Source organism: Oculina patagonica, chromosome 3 (assembly GCF_052425735.1).
Source record: "Oculina patagonica isolate OP01 chromosome 3, crgOcupat, whole genome shotgun sequence".
Taxonomy (NCBI): Eukaryota; Metazoa; Cnidaria; class Anthozoa; order Scleractinia; family Oculinidae; genus Oculina; species Oculina patagonica.
Genome location: NC_135760.1, coordinates 3,307,200 through 3,325,274, shown reverse-complemented (window position 1 = coordinate 3,325,274; position 18,075 = coordinate 3,307,200). Strand labels below are relative to the sequence as shown.

The 18,075-nt window shown below is 38.2% G+C and overlaps 1 protein-coding gene across 1 annotated transcript in view; it reads left to right on the top strand.

The window, feature by feature from the left end:
* Window positions 1–16,327, top strand: part of LOC144646224 (nuclease EXOG, mitochondrial-like) — a 48,117-nt gene extending 31,790 nt beyond the window's left edge. Inside the window, exons 2-6 of the mRNA XM_078505762.1 lie at window positions 9,340–9,416; window positions 10,669–10,761; window positions 10,970–11,281; window positions 14,306–14,533; window positions 15,339–16,327. Of these exons, the coding sequence (XP_078361888.1) occupies window positions 10,683–10,761; window positions 10,970–11,281; window positions 14,306–14,533; window positions 15,339–15,679 (960 nt within the window). The 5' untranslated portion in view covers window positions 9,340–9,416; window positions 10,669–10,682 and the 3' untranslated portion in view covers window positions 15,680–16,327. The remainder of the gene's footprint in view (window positions 1–9,339; window positions 9,417–10,668; window positions 10,762–10,969; window positions 11,282–14,305; window positions 14,534–15,338) is intronic.
* Window positions 16,328–18,075: the final 1,748 nt, after the last annotated feature.

The window sequence follows — 18,075 nt, the reverse complement described above, 5'->3', positions numbered from 1 at the left end:
AATTACAATGGGTGGTCTTATACCACAACATCATTGCCGTGGAGCCTGGAAACAAAATCAATATGATGGCAATAAATACTGAGGAAGACAAGGTCGATGTGGTTGTAAAAATCAAACGAAAACACGGAGAAAAGAAAGAAGAACCGCCATTATTACTATTGAGTGTTAAGAAATGCCGTTAATCTGTTGTGTTTGACTACGTCATTATCTTCCTCATCGCTCGTTTTACTTTTTTTAACGTGAAAATTTAAGCTAGTCGGTCAGACGACACCGAAGGGAGATAAAGGGTGGAGTGGCTCAACACTTAAAAGACAAGCTAAATATCATGAAAATATGTTTAGATGGTTTTTCCCTCACAAAAATGAAGACCAATGGCTTGTTAAAAACCGACTAGAGGAATAACAAATGTAACTTTACGTTTCCTTACAACGTGCTTTGCTGCAAATTTGTCGCAGTTCTGGTGAGTAGTTAGCTAATAATGTTGAATAACTATGACGATACAAAGCAGGAATAAATTTACACCACGAAATCTTTAACTGTTTTTCCCCATTTATAGAAAACGAAAACCAGATTTCTGTATGATTGCTAATTCTCATATTAAAGGATTATTACAAAACAAGACAATGTGTTATTACAATTTACGACAGCTCGGAGTATTACAAAATACGGCAATGTGTTATTACAATTTGCGATAGGTGCGTTATTACAAATCACGACAATTGTTATTACAATTTACGACAGCTATTACAATTCACGACAACTGTTATTACAATTTACGACAGGTATTACAATTCACGACGTTTATTACAATTCACGACAGTACACACCCCCTTGATCCAAAAATTAACAGAAAAACATGAAAAATATAAAGAGAGTGACACTCAATAAGGTGTTTATAAGGTGAAGGGATATTTTGCTCAGTATCAGTACAAGTGTCCTAGGTTGAACGCCCGTCTATTGTGAGTTAAAGCAAAGCATTGTCCGTCGGTGGCATCTTCTCAATGAACGTTCTTAAGACAGAAAAGTTCAAGCTTAGTTTGGTTAAGGAACAAGGACGAACTCTCTTTGTCATAAACGATAATAACCAGCCGTTCAGTTTTTCGGAAGTGGGCATCAAAGGACTCAATCGCATGGGAGGCTAAAGAGGGAAGTGTTTCTGTTTCCTCTTTAAATGCCTGTCAAGTCTGCCCTTTCCCTTAAATCTGGATGTGATGTTACAACCAGACAAAGCGTGGAACAAGGCAGAGAGCTTTCTAGGTACAGATGGAGAAATCGTAACTGGTTGTGTACTTATACCTGGTTGGTTCTCAGTTGGAAACTGGAGGAGACTGATGCCGGTAACAAGAAAAGAGCCGCTTTTTGAAGGCTGTCTAAGGCAACAGTGAACAGACCTTTCGCAGGCAAGGGATACAACTCCATCCTCGTCAAAGTGCTCGCACTCTTCAAGCTGTGTGACCCTGACATAGGAAATAGAAATTTCCAGCTGGTGTAAATGCTGGATGATCCGCTTGCATCTCGTCAATCTATGCATGTTCAGGTCAATGTAGACAGGCAGAGGCGGTTCACGCTCCCTAAAGTGCCTTGTTTCTGTATCGGATTCCTTTGATTTTTTTCTATGTGTTGTAGACAATAGGCTGATCAACGGTAAGGCATGCTTTGGACTCGTGCTTATCTTTCTTTTTCAAACCGTCTCCATTGAAAATTAAGAACATTAAGGTTTTGAGGCTAGATGGTAATGACGCTTCTTGACTATTCTCTGGAAACGATCCATAAATTTATATGCCTCGTTGCTGAAAATGTATTTTCTTATTATTGAAGCTGCCGTAGCTTGACCAAAACCTTATGCGACCTCTGTGTAATCTCGTTTCTTCAAGGCTTCTTTAAGCATGTTCCGCTTCCCTGGGCGGCCACAAACTACAAGCGCATAATTACCATAATAAACATTTTAGATTACTGCATCTAAAAATTGAAATTTTAGCGAAACCTTCAACAATGTCTTCAATTTATATATATTTTTACAACATTTAAGCATAGAACTGCAAATTACTTACGGAGTAGAGGAATATTTGCTTCTGTCCAACTGTCATTGCATCAATTCAAAATGGCGTGGTAGCGGTGCTTGAGAGTTTGTTCGTGGTAAAAAACGTTTAGCAAATTTTGCAAATTGCAAGAAAAAATTCAGGTGGAGCCACGGATAAAATTATTTAATAGTCATTAAAGAATCATTCTGCAAAGTTTGGTGCTTTTATCAACCATGTAACGATTTCTCCAAACATTTGCGCTAAGCGACCTGACTATACGTTTTCGACAGTAAAAGGTAGCTTTTCACGTTGGTGATTTCCCTCAAGGTTTCTTCTCTTTTATTTTTTATTTTTTTTAGTTATCTCACGTATTGACGCTATAGATATCCGAAGTAGTTATTTGTCTAGACGCAGAGAAAAAATTCAAGTTGAAAGAGTGCAGATTGAGCATTGCGTCTTCTTTTGAAAACCAAGCACTTGTATATGTCGCAAATCCAATATGGCGGCGGAAAGCTCGCAAGTAAATTCTCGGAATTTCACCGTATATTTCTCAGAAAACATCCAGTAGAACGGACGAATGTTTTGAAGGCGAACCAGTCAAATTTCAAGAACGATGAGAGCGTTAATTAAGGTAAGCCTCTTCTTTCACAGATACCGAGCAGAGCATTTTTGAGAGAATGCAGTGCCGTAGCAAGGGTAAAATAACTGGGGGGCACGCGAGCGCCGGCGGCGCGAGCCGCTAGCGGGTGTGGGGGAATGCACCACCCCCTCCCCCCCCCAGAAAATTTTGAAATCTATAGGCTTGGAAATGCTATTTCCAGCGTTCTCCAAGAGCTATTTGTGAGTTACGCAAATCGCGAATTATTTTCTTCCTACACTGTCTCAGCAAACCAATGCACATTGAAGAGAGTAAAACACTTGCAACGTCAATTACAAAATAGAAAACCGACTGTCTCTGTATCTTGAAACCAGCAAATGTTTCACTTTTCAGAGTCATCATAGTGAGTTCGTAGTTATCAAACTGTCTGAGTTGCCTTAGAGACAAACGTAGACTTCATCGGCAGGTCGTTTTTTGAAAACTTCCCAAAGTTTAGTTCGTTTAGTTTATTTTTTAGCTGTTTAATATTGTTGTGCCTCACCCTACGTACGTTAAAAAATGAAAAGAAGTACAAATGTTATTGTTTCAAACCTTTTGGGAGATAAAATTTTATTTTCAACATTTCATACGTGTCTGTTTTTACTTTTTGGGAAAAAAACTGGGGGGGGGGGGCACGACCCCCCCCCCCGGCCCCTCCCCTTGCTACGGCACTGGAATTGTATTTATCGTGAAAGAAAAAATAAATTTTGATTTCGCTGTGAATCTTGACGAGCAGTTTGTGTGCTTTTCTTCGTACCGCCTTCAACAACCGTCGATAAAAAAAGTCGTTGTTTCTAGCCGTGGTTTGCATTTAAAGCATTTTATATGCTCAGTCCGCATTTTATACCGTAGTCCGTATTCTATACCCAGTCCGCAGTTTGAGTCCGCATTTGTGTTTATACCCAGCCCGTAGTCCGCAGTCCGCAGTCCGCAGTCCGCAGTCCGCAGTCCGCAGTCCGTGGCAAAGTCCGTGGTGTTTTATACTGACCGACTAAACTGGTCAGCGGATGTTAAAACCAAGATGGCTGACAGTAGAAGATCGATATGTTGCTGTAAAAGTTGCTGTAAAATGGACTATCTCGACGTGATAATTTCCGTTCAGATAAAAGCGGATTGCAAGGTGATTTCTTCCTTCGCTGCGAGATAAATGTACTAGTGATCGAACAAAATTCTCCTCTTTTTGGTACTGAAGTTGGTTCGAATTGTTATGATGACAACATGGCGAAATCCGCCGAGTAGCACTTGTTTCGCCCCTTGTCAACAACCGAAGGAGTAGAGAACGGCCAAATATTGTTACATATTCTCAGAGCGGAAGGATGGAGCTTGCCGCTGATATGCAGTTTAACTTGTGAGTACGAGCCACTTTTGATATTTTACTACATAAAGTTAAGGGAAATTTGAGCTGGCCTTTAACATCCAAAATAGCCAAACTTTAGATCCTCGTCTCTTTCTTGATAATCAAAGTTTTTCAATGCGGTTCATCCAGTTTAAAAGGCCAAGGCTTGTTGTTTACAAATATCGGTATTTAAGCGATGTAGCTGCAATATTTGTATTAGAGCGAATGGTTGGACTTTACCAAATTTCACAATCCGGCCAATGGCCATCGAGGCCACCAGAAGGTGTAAAAGGTTTTCCTCCAGATTTCATAAAGAAAACAATTTTTCTCCAGTCTAATTCCATATTTGTTACTTACTTATAATAAAAAATTACTGGAGGGATTTTGAGCGAATTCTATTTACTGAGCCAAATTAAGTTTGTGGATCTAAAGGAGACATTCTCTTAACAATTGCCATGCAGGCCACTTTCTACACTTTAAGTGGATTTCCAGTTAATTGCAACAAACAAACAGCTGCGCCCGCGTGAGAGAGAGTGGCGCCCTCATGATTTCAGATGAGGATTTTCATCTTTTCCGGCACTCGACTCATAAAATTTTTAATCACTTCCTTTTTTACAATGCTATTTTGTGTAAATTTGGCTGCTATCACTTTTAGAGTCCTGATTTAATTTGTACAAGTCGCTACAGCTTTATAGTTACACCTTATGAGTTTTTTGTAACATTACCATTTTTAAATTTAGTATTATTTTTTCCCGCTGTTTATGTTACAAATTAAGACACGTTTTTATTTTTTTTGTAATTTTATAGTCTGCAAGGGGATTTCATAGCCTATTTTGTAAAATTTTTTGTCGAGTATGTACCTAGAAGTTCAGATTTAGAAGTTCAAAATTCACACTGGAAATTCCGTGTAAAATAAAGTTTTTCAAAATTCGCTACCAGGCACGTACCTGTCTTTAAGCAAATAAGCACAGGCTCACAAGGTTTTTCAACGGTACAATAGTTTATAAAAAGGTTGAATTTGAATTATTCACCAAAATCAGCTGCTTCAGTTGTAATGCAACTGTCAACTTACTGGAGGCTTGTTGGTTTAGAGTAAGGCCGGTTTAAACTCAAAAACGAACATCGAGTATTTCCCTTTGGTCGATCACCTCGTACAAGAATTAAATGACAAGCTTTTTAATTTTGTCACAAGAGGATTGTTTCTTAGGACAGAACTGAATCTTCTTACGGAAACGCTGAACGCTTTGAATAACGGAGTACAATTATGAATACACAAAACCGATCTTTCAGAGAAGAAAGACTGAAAATAAAAATTTGAGGTGGCAATCGAAGGGGGGGGCGGGGCGCCGGCCGAGGGGGGGGGCGGGGGGCGGGCCCCCCCCCCCCCGCCCGGCCCCAAAAAGGTCTCGTTTAACTGATGAAAAAGCCAGTGGCGCACAGCTACACTTCGGTCGAAATTATTACTATCCTTCTAACAATGCTAGTGTCGATCAACTCATGGTACCTCAGAACGCCCTTTTAGCGCGATGCACGGAGCGAAAGCGTTGTTATTTGCCCTGCCGGATGCATACGTTCAGAGGCATTCCCATTGATATAAAAGCTGTGATTCGAGACTGACCTTTGCGGAAAAAAGAACAAACGACTAGCTTTCGAACTTCATGGAGTTTCACCAAGTTTTTAGACGTGTTTTCACTCAATGTGCCGCTATTCAGAGTTCTCACTGAATGTTTATTCTTCTTAAAAGGTTCACCCATGCAGGTCAGCTTTGATTTTAAAAATTGTAGTCCTATTGCGTTGATCATGATATGTTAATGCGGTCATCGTTTAAAAGTCACTCAACTCTTAACGAGTCTTTAACCTTGAAGAATAAGCAATGTTGTCGTGTTGTTAGCCTTACGAAACAATCCCAGACAAAATTACAGCGACAACCGCTTGATCTTGATCAAGTTTAAATCGTATTTCTGTTCCTCTAACAAGCACTCAAAGTATTAAACTATTTTCCAAATTGATCTTCAATACAGCCTTTGCTACTTCGAAAGGAAAGAGCTCTGGCATGTTGGGTCAATAGCTGTTTTTAAGTGGATATTGACTTGCTATCAATTTTAAACTCGTTTTTCTATTTTACATACACAATTATCTTTTTTATCTACAACGGAACAGCCACAGAAGCGTGAAACACAATTTGTGCCTCTCAACCATCGTGCGAAGTCATTTTTGACGTAACTGGTAAAAAATTACTGAACTTGTGGCCAGTCTATATTAGCCCAGTCGTAAAACAAACATTTAATTAACTGTGCCTCTGAGCCATCGTGTCGAGTCATTTTTGACGTAATTGGTAAAAAATTACTGAACTCAGTGGCCAGTCTATCCTAGCCCAGTCGTAAAACAAACATTTAATTGACTTAGCCCTGAAAAACAAACAGTTGCAAAATTAACTAATTGTTGAGTTGATCGCTATAATTGGAAGGCAACTATTATTCACGATCAAGTGCTTGCTCGGGTTCAGTTCGCAGTTTTGTTCTTAAAGAAGCCGAGATTGTGATCGATCTTCAAACTCCCTAGTAGGTAAGTGTGTTCTTAATAGAGCCAGAAGATTATCACCTTAAAAATCGCATAAGCTTTTTAAAGGTAATAGAACAGGCACAAAAGGCAATGGATACGATTTTTCAAAAAACAAAAGTACGATGATAATGTCATTGCTTTTCAAACGTTTTCTCAGTATTGGACCGGGTTTTTAAGTTTGTCTCTTCTAAATTAGCACGTTTTTTTTTTCAAATCGCCACAGTTTTAAAGTTGCAACTAATGACTTTTTTCATAGATCCATTATATCGTTATTATTTTAAAATTTAGTATTGTTTTCCGCTTTACAATGTTGATCCCAGAAATTGCATTTTTTATTTATTTTAATTTTTGATTTGCTTTAACTACAAAACGAACTTGCAATACATTACATACGTACAGTATAATAAAATAAGCACATTTAATTATTATGAACTTCATTATTTGGCAACAGAAAGGCCAAGAATTGATTCCCACACAAAGTCGATACTGAAGATTGTGTGACATTTTTTCGTATTGAAATGTAATCAAGTCAACACCGCTAACAAGAATCACTTACATGTATTTATGCAACTTATCAAACAAAACATTTTAGATCAGCTAAATCAGCAATTGGGTAGAAATTATTTTAGAATTCTGGCTTCTCATACAAATAGGAATACGGATACCGTCACTGTTTTATTTTTAATGGCTTGAGATAAATATTATCTAAAACAAAAAAAGGAAGATGGCGAGTCGCGAAGGCAAGGGGAAATAACATTAACCTAAACTTACATTATTATCGATAACAATGCACGCCAAAACAAACAAAGATCAGATAGCTCACCTTTGCAATCTAATCAAGATACTGTCATCGGTTGGCCGGCCTTTTTATACTGGAACGGTCTCAAAAGTTATGACACTAACCGGCTTTTACTCGTCAAATTCTTATCGCGTATGCCGATTTTGATGAATACACGTACAACGGTTAAAAAGTTCTGTAAGCGATCTCACAATTATCCAGTACATCATTCTCTCCTGACCCCATACCTCCGTTCCACTTTAGAAATCAAACGCGTTTTGCATGATATACGCTCAAGTTGATTCATACTCATGACAATCAAAGATGGCGTACCGAAACGTAAACAATCAAAGTGCATAGTTCCCAGTGCTACTCGGTTGGAGTAATCGTAACATTGCCCGTCCACGGGCGACAACATATAGGCGTCACCGCCTAAAAAAGATAATTTTTAAAGGCGAGCTTTGTGTGTCAAAATTGCTGTAATAGAGGACACATTTATGACATCATTGCTAAAAATTACCACAACTTATGGACATCTAATTTACCCCAAAAGAACCAACTAACTCAATATCGAGTTGAAAGTCTTGTTAAATTAAACTGCCAGAAGCATTGCCAGCAAAATAAAGCAACGACATTTACTACACACGTAAACTGTAAGTGTTGATCGAACTCGAAATGCACTTTTCATTTCTATAATTTTGCTTAAAAATTTGGGTCAGTAAATACTACTTATTAACCGAGAGTTAGGTCATTACAGGGGAATCTCAGACCGAGATCTGAGATTGCCCTGTAATGACCGAACGGACGAGGTTAATAAGTTATTTATTATATGGCCTTTTAGCGCTATTCTAAACTGAAATATCTAAAAAACACCGAGGTGAAACTCGCTCTCGCTCTCTGTGGCTCTCTTCGTCGCTCATACTAAAGAAGTATCGGTATGCTAATATTTTTCTTTCAGTTGTTGAAAAAATAGTTACATTTTGTCGGTATTTATTGTCGTTCTCGCAATTGCGCTAGTAGCTTTTACTCACAACTCAAAAAACCATATAAAAACCGCCGAGCCGAGAAAATTTTTCATAATGCCCGGTCATTAATTTACAAGAAAATAATGCCCGCTCAGCAGCCAATCAGAGCGCGCGTACTATTGTAGCCATATAATAAAGGAAATTAAAACTCGTAGTTCTCTTGGATTGATCATTTTATATTAATGAGGTCGTCAATTAAAACCCACTCAACTCTTAACCTTGAAGAATCAGCTAACTATGTTATGTTGTCGTGTTGGAAGTCTTAAGAGACAACTGCATACAAAATTACAGCGATAACCGCTTGATCTTGATGGAGTTCTAACTCGCAGCAATACAGCCTTTGCTACTTCCAAAGGCAAGAGATCTAGCATGTCGTGTCAAGAGCTCTTTTAAATTGGACTTTTTCTTGTTTTTTTGTATTTTTGTTTGCAACGGAACAGCCACAGAAGAGAAAGCATAATTTGAGCCTCTCAGGAACCATTGTGTGAGGTCATTTGTGACGCAATTGGTAAAAATTGTCTTAACTTGTGGCCACTCTATCTTAACTCAGCTGAAATTCAAACAGTTCCTTAATTGTGCCTCTGATCCATTGTATCAGGTCATTTTTGATGCAACTGGTAAAAAATTACTGAACTTGTGGCCAGTCTATCTTAGCCCAGTCGGATAACAAACATTAAATTAACTCAGCCCTCGGAAACAAACAGTTACAAAATTGTCGAGTTGAGCTGAAAGCTTGAAGAACAGTCACAGACAAAATAGGAAGGCAACCGTTATCCACGATCAAGTGTTTTAACGAGTTCACTTCGCAGTTTTTTCTTTAAAGAAGCCGAGATAGAAATCGATTTTCAAACTTCCCAGGTAAGTGTGTTCTTCGGGTAATAGAACGGGCGAAAAGGCAATACGATTTTAAACAAAACTGACTATAATGATGCCATTGCTGCTCCAATATGTTTTGAATATCTTTTTCATTCTGTTCATAGTACACACGCCATTCTGAAATCCTTCAGGATCATCCCAGGGAAGGGCACTTTCAGTCGCTATCACCATCACGAATACGGTAACTATCTTCTAAGGTCGTACATTGAAACAGTGGCGCCTTGCGTGAGATATCCTGTGTAAACTTCTTTAGTACGGTTGCGGTAATGGTTTCATAATGGGATTTTCATTTCAGTTTCTCAACTCAATCGTTTTAAACCTTTTTTTCAGTCTGTCGCATGAGATGTATTGCTATCGCTATTGAAGTAATGCAGATCTTTTTTACCAGTCACCACTGGGTTTTAACGTTACAAGTAATGGATATTTTCGTGGATTCATCATACGTTAGTTTTTTTTTCTAAAATTTGGTAGAATTGTTTTTTGTTGTGGTTTTACACTTTTCTTGTTTCGTATTTTTCAGTCATCGCCTGCTTATATGACATATTTATGACATCATTACTTAAAGATCACACAACTTCTGGCTAGTGTATTTTACGCCACAAAACCAGCTAACTCAATGTCAAGTTGAAAGTCTTGTTAAACAGTCGGAACGACCGCCGGCAAGAAAGAGCAACGACATTTACTACACACGTAAATTATAAATGTCGATCGAACTCAGAATGCACTTTTCATTTCTCTAATTTGATGTGAAATTTCGGGTCACAAAAAAATAACTTGTAGTTCTTTGGCATTGATCAATGATATATAATTGAGGTCATAATTTAAAAGCCACTCAACTCTCGATCTTAGCCTTGAAAAACCAGCGTTGGAATCCTGAGAAACAATCCCTGACAAAATAACAGCGACAACCGTTATACACGAGCATTAAAACACTGATCCCTCTAACTAGCATTTAAAGAACTATTTTCCAAATTAATCATCAGTACAGCCTTCGTCACTTCAAAAGGTAAGTGATCTAGAGCTGTTCCCAAATGTATTTTTTTAACACTGGGAAAAAGCAATTGTATATCTGAGCGATTTTCCAAGAACCTGGCGACAACCACCCAAAACACTCCAGGCTACTACAAATCCCTAGCCCTCCCCCCACGCTAGAAGGTTGTCGCGTCACCAGCCCACCAGACAGCTGCCAGACCGGCAGAGTGCCTACTATACAGGGAACCCTCGACATGCTCAAAGGGTCCAGAACCTAGCTAGGCCCAGCAGTCAAAAGTGACACCCTCCCCTCCCCCAGCTTTTGACGGCTACCCGCCAGCTGGGCACCAGCGAAAAGCCCGGAGCCTGGGCAAGGTCCCTCAAAATCTCTCAACATATGCTCAATAAAAAGATATATATTTATATAAAGAATAGTTTTTTGATATCCTTTGTCTTTACAGAGATTGACATCGTCATGGTAGCCAAGCAATCGTTTGCAGTTTTCATGCTGTTGATTTTTTTTCGAATCGCAACTTCGGGAGTTGCAGAGGCAGGTAAATACTCTCACTGACCTGTATACCTCTGAACTAGTTCCTAATAAAACAAATCTCCTTAGTTTTTTGTTGCTTTTTCTCTCGGGAGCGTACTGTTAACGAAAATGGTAAATGATTTAGAACTACAATTTGTACAGGGTAACAAATGGATGACAATACAATTGCTTTTATGTCACATTAATTGATAGTTTATTACATATTTTGCCAGCACGACAAAGAAGGGTGACGAAAATTAAATCTGCCTATTCCGATGGCATCATCATCAACACCTGTTTTTTCAAATATTGGACACAATTTTTTGGCAAGAAACACCGTCCTAAAGGCCTGGAACTGGCTGGTCTGGCTTTACCTGTCAAATGTAAATATACAGGACTCTGTTATGGCGGCACCGACAGTCAAGCACAATTTGCTGTTTGTTATAATCAGAATAAACTTATTCCTGAATTCACGGGACACATTCTACACCCCAACATTGCAGGTGGTAAAGGAGACGACGAGTATATAACAGATCGCAGAATTGGTAATTACTTCACTACGAAAATACAGACAGACAGATGGATGGACGGATGAATGGGTGATAGAAAGATAGATAGTTAGCACAGTAACAGACATACTGCCGTGTCTTTACACGTAATTTTTAGTTAAGTAATTTGCATGCCGTTTGAGATTTTTCAAGAAGTTTTGATTTTATTGGCTTTTTGAGCTCGCGAAGTTCGAGAGGAACAAGAACGGAACATTCAGCGCATTTCGAAGCGATAGCGTTAAAACTGTTACTGTCTGTAACATAGAAGAGAATTCATAGCAGAGATGTACGAGAGGTTGCAAAACTCTGAAAAAAGGCAGGAATCTGGAAATTAAAACACCGTGAGACGCACAAACGGACTATTACGAGGAAAAGTCTGCGTTCGAGCGAAAAGGGCCTACCCAGCTTTTGAAGCTTACCCCGGTTTCTGTAGTATAAAATGGCGGACGAGGAATATAACTTCTCTCCCAGATTTGGACGCTGGTCCATGGAAGGTTTACCGCAGCATTTTCTCTGGCTGCCCTAACAGTTCACCGATATCCATCTTTCATGGGTGAGTAAAAGTGTATTGACCAATAACGGATACAAGAATTGGTAAAAACGTGTTTGTGGGGCTTACAGAACCGTTTCATTGAATTCAATACAGAATCCACTTATGGGAAGACAGAGGGTCGGTTGGTTTATTTGTTGCATAGATACTTGGATTTTGGTATGATAGTTCGGTCGGTTGGTTGGTGGTTCGGTAGGTAGGTTGGTTATCTTTCTTGTCACGCACGGCCATTTACCGGTCCTTTTGGACCGGTAGCGCGAAAATTCCTAGAAAATTTGCCTTACTTCCGCTTTCCTCCAAATTAGGAGAACAGGAAGCTGATATGATTAGCCAATTACAGAGCAATTTTGGGCCAAGACACTTGAATGTCTCTTACATGACCAATTTTTCCAAGCGTGACACGTGTTTGTTTAAAAAATTACAACATGGCGGCCGAAGTGGAATGAACTTTAACAAAGTCTAAACAGCTTTTAAAAGCCGGTGAAGATGGTTTTTGAGGAGGAAGTTGATCCAGAAGGTTTTTCAAGTCTCAAACAAAGTTATTTGGATAGTTAGCTCGAAATTCGAAGCGAAAAATTGAGGTAAATGACCGGGGTAAATGATCTTTTATTTTCCTTCGCACATGTTTGTGTCTGTTTGCGATATAAGCACATGTTCTTCAAAATGCGACAAAAAACCGTTCGGATCGCCGTTTTTTATGTTTAGACACTCGCCTTTGTCATAAACAATTTGTCCTTTGTCGAGTTTGGGAATGTAAAGCTCAATTTTTTTGATAATCACTCGTTTTGTAGGGATTATGCAGACGTGAGCAGCCGCACGTAACTTGAGCTCGGATAAGTCGTTGCCATGGAAACTGAAATGCGATCCTTCTGTTTACGTAAGAAAAATAATAATAATTAATTCCCTGTTTGGAATTTTTTCATCCGGGTTTCGGGAGCAATTTTATCTTAGAACACGGAAAATGATTATTTGGACCTTAAAATTTACCCAGTGGAGCGTTTTTGCACTATTTCAGTTTTGGCTAAATTTTGTGACTTATTTTTACTGATTTTTTTGTGATTCAAAATTTTTTTTGAAACATTTTAAGTATTCATGAAGGAGATTATATTTTTTTTCTAGAAAGCATATTTCGTGCCCTTGGAGACTTTATAGCTGTAAATACTTTTGGAGTTATTAAATAAAACGTGCGACATGGTCAATTTTGTATTACTTTTGTTGTGACAACAATGAGATGTTTGTTCGGTTGGTTGATCGATCAATTGGTAGCCTTGTGGGTAAATAAGACGGTTGGTGATTAGTAGGTTAGTCGCTTAGCCATTCAATTGTTTGGTTGGCTGGTTTAGCTGGTTTACCAGTCAGTCGATTAGCTGGTTTTGTTGGTCAAATTGGACAGACTCAGTCGGTCAGTGGAATGGTTGGTAAGTCACTTAGTCAATCGATCAATTGGTTGATTGCGAATTTATTCTGTTAGTTGGTTCTTAAGTTGTAATGTTCTTTTTTGACGTTTTTATTTGTGAGGTAAATTATAGTGGGTGAGCTACTTAGTTGTTTGATTGATTGGACTGATGATCGATTGGTTTCTCGTTCGTTCGTCGGTCGGTTTATCAGTTGTTCGGTTGCTTGCTTGATCCGTCGCATGGTTGGGCTTTTGACTTACTAGTTGCTTAAGTGGTTGGTCACTTGGTTGGTTCGGCGATTGATCAGTTGGTCTTTGAGATCGGTCAGTCAGTCCGTCAGTCAGTCAGTCAGTCAGTCAATCAATCAGTCAGTCAGTCAGTCAGTCCGTTTGTCCGTCCGTCCGTCCGTCCGTCCGTCCGTCCGTCCGTCCGTCCGTCCGTCCGTCAGTCAGTCAGTCAGTCCGTCCGTCCGTCCGTCCGTCCGTCCGTCAGTCAGTCAGTCCGTCTGTCAGTCAGTCAGTCAGTCAGTTATTCAGTCAGCCACTCAGCCAGTCAGTCAGTCAGTTATTCAGTCAGTGACTCAGCCAGTCAGTCACTCACTCACTCAGCCAGTCAGTCAGTCAGTCAGTTATTCAGTCAGTGACTCAGCCAGTCAGTCAGTCAGGATTGATTGGTGAATAACTTTTGAAGGTATAACAAAACCAGATAATGATGAATGGACGGGATGGGTAGAGAGATGGATAATTAATCATTTATTTACTAACTAAATCAATGAATTAACTTGCTTTGATCAATCGATGATCATGACCAGCTACAATCGTTGACAAACCACAAAACCGTTAACACACTATTTGTCACTAATTGAATATTGATGGTTTAAAGTCTTTTTCGCCCCTCCCTACCACCGTCGAGCTTTCTCTTATCACAGCGAGAGATTGGGAAAATAACTTAGCTTGTGAGCTGTTTTTGGAAAGTGGCAAGCGTACACGTGCGTTTTGAGTCAAGAAGGTACTGCTTATCGTTATTCGTTCATTTTTAACTTACCTCAATAAATATTATTTTCGTATTTTCAAGACCCAGTGGCGACTGACGAAGACTATCTTAACAGTGGATATGACAGAGGACATCTAACCCCAAAAGGGGATTTTAGTACCAACGAGGAGCGTGATTTTACCATGTATACCACCAACCTTGCTCCGCAGCGTAAGAAATTTAACAATGGTAATTGGAACAACCTGGAAGAAGCCCTAAGGACGTATGCAACCAATAACAAACAAAAATTGTATATATTCACTGGGACAGGTATATATATTAAAGTCGACCATTTATTGTTACAAATCCGCTGGTTATCTTTTGGGCATCATGATTGTAAAGAATAACTTTGCAATTTACTGGGGATTGCAATGAAACTCTTTGTAAATTCTCTTCCTTGTAAATTCTGCATACGGATTTGCATGACTCTTCCATCGAGCTGATTATGTTAGTAGCTTTTATTACTTGTACTTTGCGTCTGTTTACTACACTTACAGTGGGCTTGGGTCACGTAATGAGTAGAGTACTAAATTGAGGCATAGATAGGGCTGTCCGGTCCTGTCCCAAAGATGCTCGAAATTTCTTTAAAAAGTTGCTCGAAATTTCTTAAAAAAGTTGAAAATATCTAAATAACATTTTAAGGCCAAAATTTGTTGAAATACAACAATCGTGAAGATACCGATGACATCATGTTTGCTGACGAGTTTTTAAATGATCCAAAAGTTGAAGCATCTTCTAAACTTTCTCGGAAATCTTCGGCAAATTTTGTCAATCTTCGGACAAGTTCGAAAAATGCTCGGAAACGTTCGTGTGGCTTCGAACAACACTCCAAAATTCTTCGGAAATCTTCGGTCTTGCAAAAAGTTGTCCAAAACTGCAAAAAGTTTCTCGGAAGTTGCTTGAAAAGAAAAAAATTGCTCGAAAGATAAAAAGTTACCCAAAAGTTTCCGAGCATCTTTGGGACAGCCCTAGGCATAGACCAGTTGGGCGTAAAGAATTGATATGAGCCAAGACCAGTTTGAGTTCTTATAGACACATGCCTTTAATTTTTACTTTTCCACGATATTCTTTCCAGGTGGTGCAGCAAAAGACCGGAATGGTATGGTTATGAGGTTGAATGATCGAGTGGTGGTACCGCAATATTACTGGAAAGCTGTATGTGACCCGAAGGCCAGGCAGTCTATTTTCTTCTGGGCGGTGAACGTTGATTCAAACAACGGCATAGAAGGCGAAGCTAAAGGTTGCTTCCAAAAAAGGCAATCGAAGGAACTTGGAGTAATAAAATGCTCTAGTCTGAACGAGGCAAAGAAATTGTTCAAGGATTTAATTTATTATATTCCGGAATTCAAAGAAGAGTCATGTAAACCCTCGCAGAAAGGAGTAAATTTCGAATCTATTACAAAAAAACTACAATAAACGGTGAGAAGGTTGTAAAAACATTTCCGATTAGAAAGAGTTTCTAATTCAACTTAGTCTCTTTGAGTCTCTAAGTTAAGTTTGTTTTCATTGATGTTATTTCATGGAGTAAACAAGTTAATTAAATTGGTAGAATTCATGATTTGAACAATAATAATAATAATAATAATAATAGTAATAAATAAACATATTTATGCAGGATGACCATTTCAATTATAAAAACTGCTATCAACATGGGTCCTGCGTTAAAAATAAATAAATGAATAGTTAATAAAATAAAATATTAAAAACAGTTAAAAAGCTATATAAGAAATATAAGACAAGACGTATAAAAAGCGAAAAGCCGTAAATGCAGTCTTTCTGGTTCGAAAAGACATCAATTAGAGTAAATAACGTTCACCTTAAGTTACAACTAGCCCTCGTTCAACGCTCGTGGCCGAAATATGGCTCAGAACTACAGTGTTGTGTCAAATTTAGAAGACACCTTATACTAAATCAAGGTAGATTTAAACAGTAGATTAAAAACTTAGATTAACTCAATCTTAGAGCTTTAATTTAATTTAATTATGATAACAGGACACACAAGTGGTGATAAGTGTTATTAATATCATGTTATAACATAATTGAGCTTCATAAGATCTTAATAAAAAGTGGGGAAAAAAGAAACTGTGCCTCTGAGCCATTATATCAAGTCAGTTCTGACGTATTAAATTGGTAAAACATCACTGAGCTTGTGGCTAGTCTATTTTCTCTATTTTAGCCCAGCTGATAGACGAAGAGGTAATTTACTAAGCCTTAAAAAACAAACAGTTTAAAACTTGTAACTAATTGTAACAATTACAGACAAAAGGCAAACGCTTACAGCGGAGGGACACTCTCAGCTGCTATTACCATCATCAGGAATACGGTAATCATCTTCCAACTTAAGGTCAATAAAAACCGTGCGCCCGGCGCCAGAAGATATCTTGTATAACTTTTTTTCATAACGAATGCCGATAACGATTTTAGATATGGATTTTTTTCACGCGACTCAGTTTTTAACCAATTATATTTTACAATGCCCTTTTGTGTGAATTTGGCTGCTATTACTTTGAATGTGCTGACCCTATTTTACAAGTCGGCACAGTTTTGAAGTTACAACTAATGACTTATTTCGTGGAGCGATTTTATCATTGCCCGACCAGCATTTGTTTTTAAATCATTTTTTTTTTTTAATTTTTACAAATTACCGTAAGTCGAGTTTTTCTTGTTTTCGCATTTTTTAGTCTGCAAAGTATTTACTTTGCAGATCATGATCATGATCGAGTTAAATCGTATTTCTGTTCTTCTAACAAACACTCGAAGAACTATTTTCCAAATTGATCGTCAATACAGCCTTTGCTACTTCGAAAGGCAAGAGATCTAGCATGCTGGGTCAATAGCTGTTTTTAAGTGGATATTGACTTGCTATCAATTTTAAACTCGCTTCCCTATCTTACAAACAAATCGTCTTTTCTTGTCTGCAACGGAACAGCCACAGAAACATAACTGAAACACAATTTGAGCCTCTGAGCCATCGTGTGAGGTCATTTGTGACGCAATTGGTAAAAAAAAAATTTAACTTGTGGCCACTTTATCTTAAAAAGTTTGTTAATTGTGCCTTTGATCCATTGTGTCAGGTCATTTTTGACGAAACTGGTAAAAAATTACTGAATTTGTGGCCAGGTTATCCTAGCCCAGTCGTAAAACAAACATTTAATAAACTTAATCCTAATAACATCAATAGAGATAGTGGAATCGAAATTCAATCAATCAGTCAATTTCTCAAGCAAATATTTAATCACGGCTTTTCAGTTTCTCACGGATGGATAATACTCCTTGTGAAATAAAAAAAATGACGATTATAACTCCTATATGAATTCTAATTATGATAACAGGACACACAAGTGGTGATAAGTGTTATTAATATCATGTTATAACATAATTGAGCTTCATAAGATCTTAATAAAAAGTGGGGAAAAAAAGAAACTGTGCCTCTGAGCCATTATATCAAGTCAGTTCTGACGTATTAAATTGGTAAAACATCACTGAGCTTGTGGCTAGTCTATTTTCTCTATTTTAGCCCAGCTGATAGACGAAGAGGTAATTTACTAAGCCTTAAAAAACAAACAGTTTAAAACTTGTAACTAATTGTAACAATTACAGACAAAAGGCAAACGCTTACAGCGGAGGGACACTCTCAGCTGCTATTACCATCATCAGGAATACGGTAATCATCTTCCAACTTAAGGTCAATAAAAACCGTGCGCCCGGCGCCAGAAGATATCTTGTATAACTTTTTTTCATAACGAATGCCGATAACGATTTTAGATATGGATTTTTTTCACGCGACTCAGTTTTTAACCAATTATATTTTA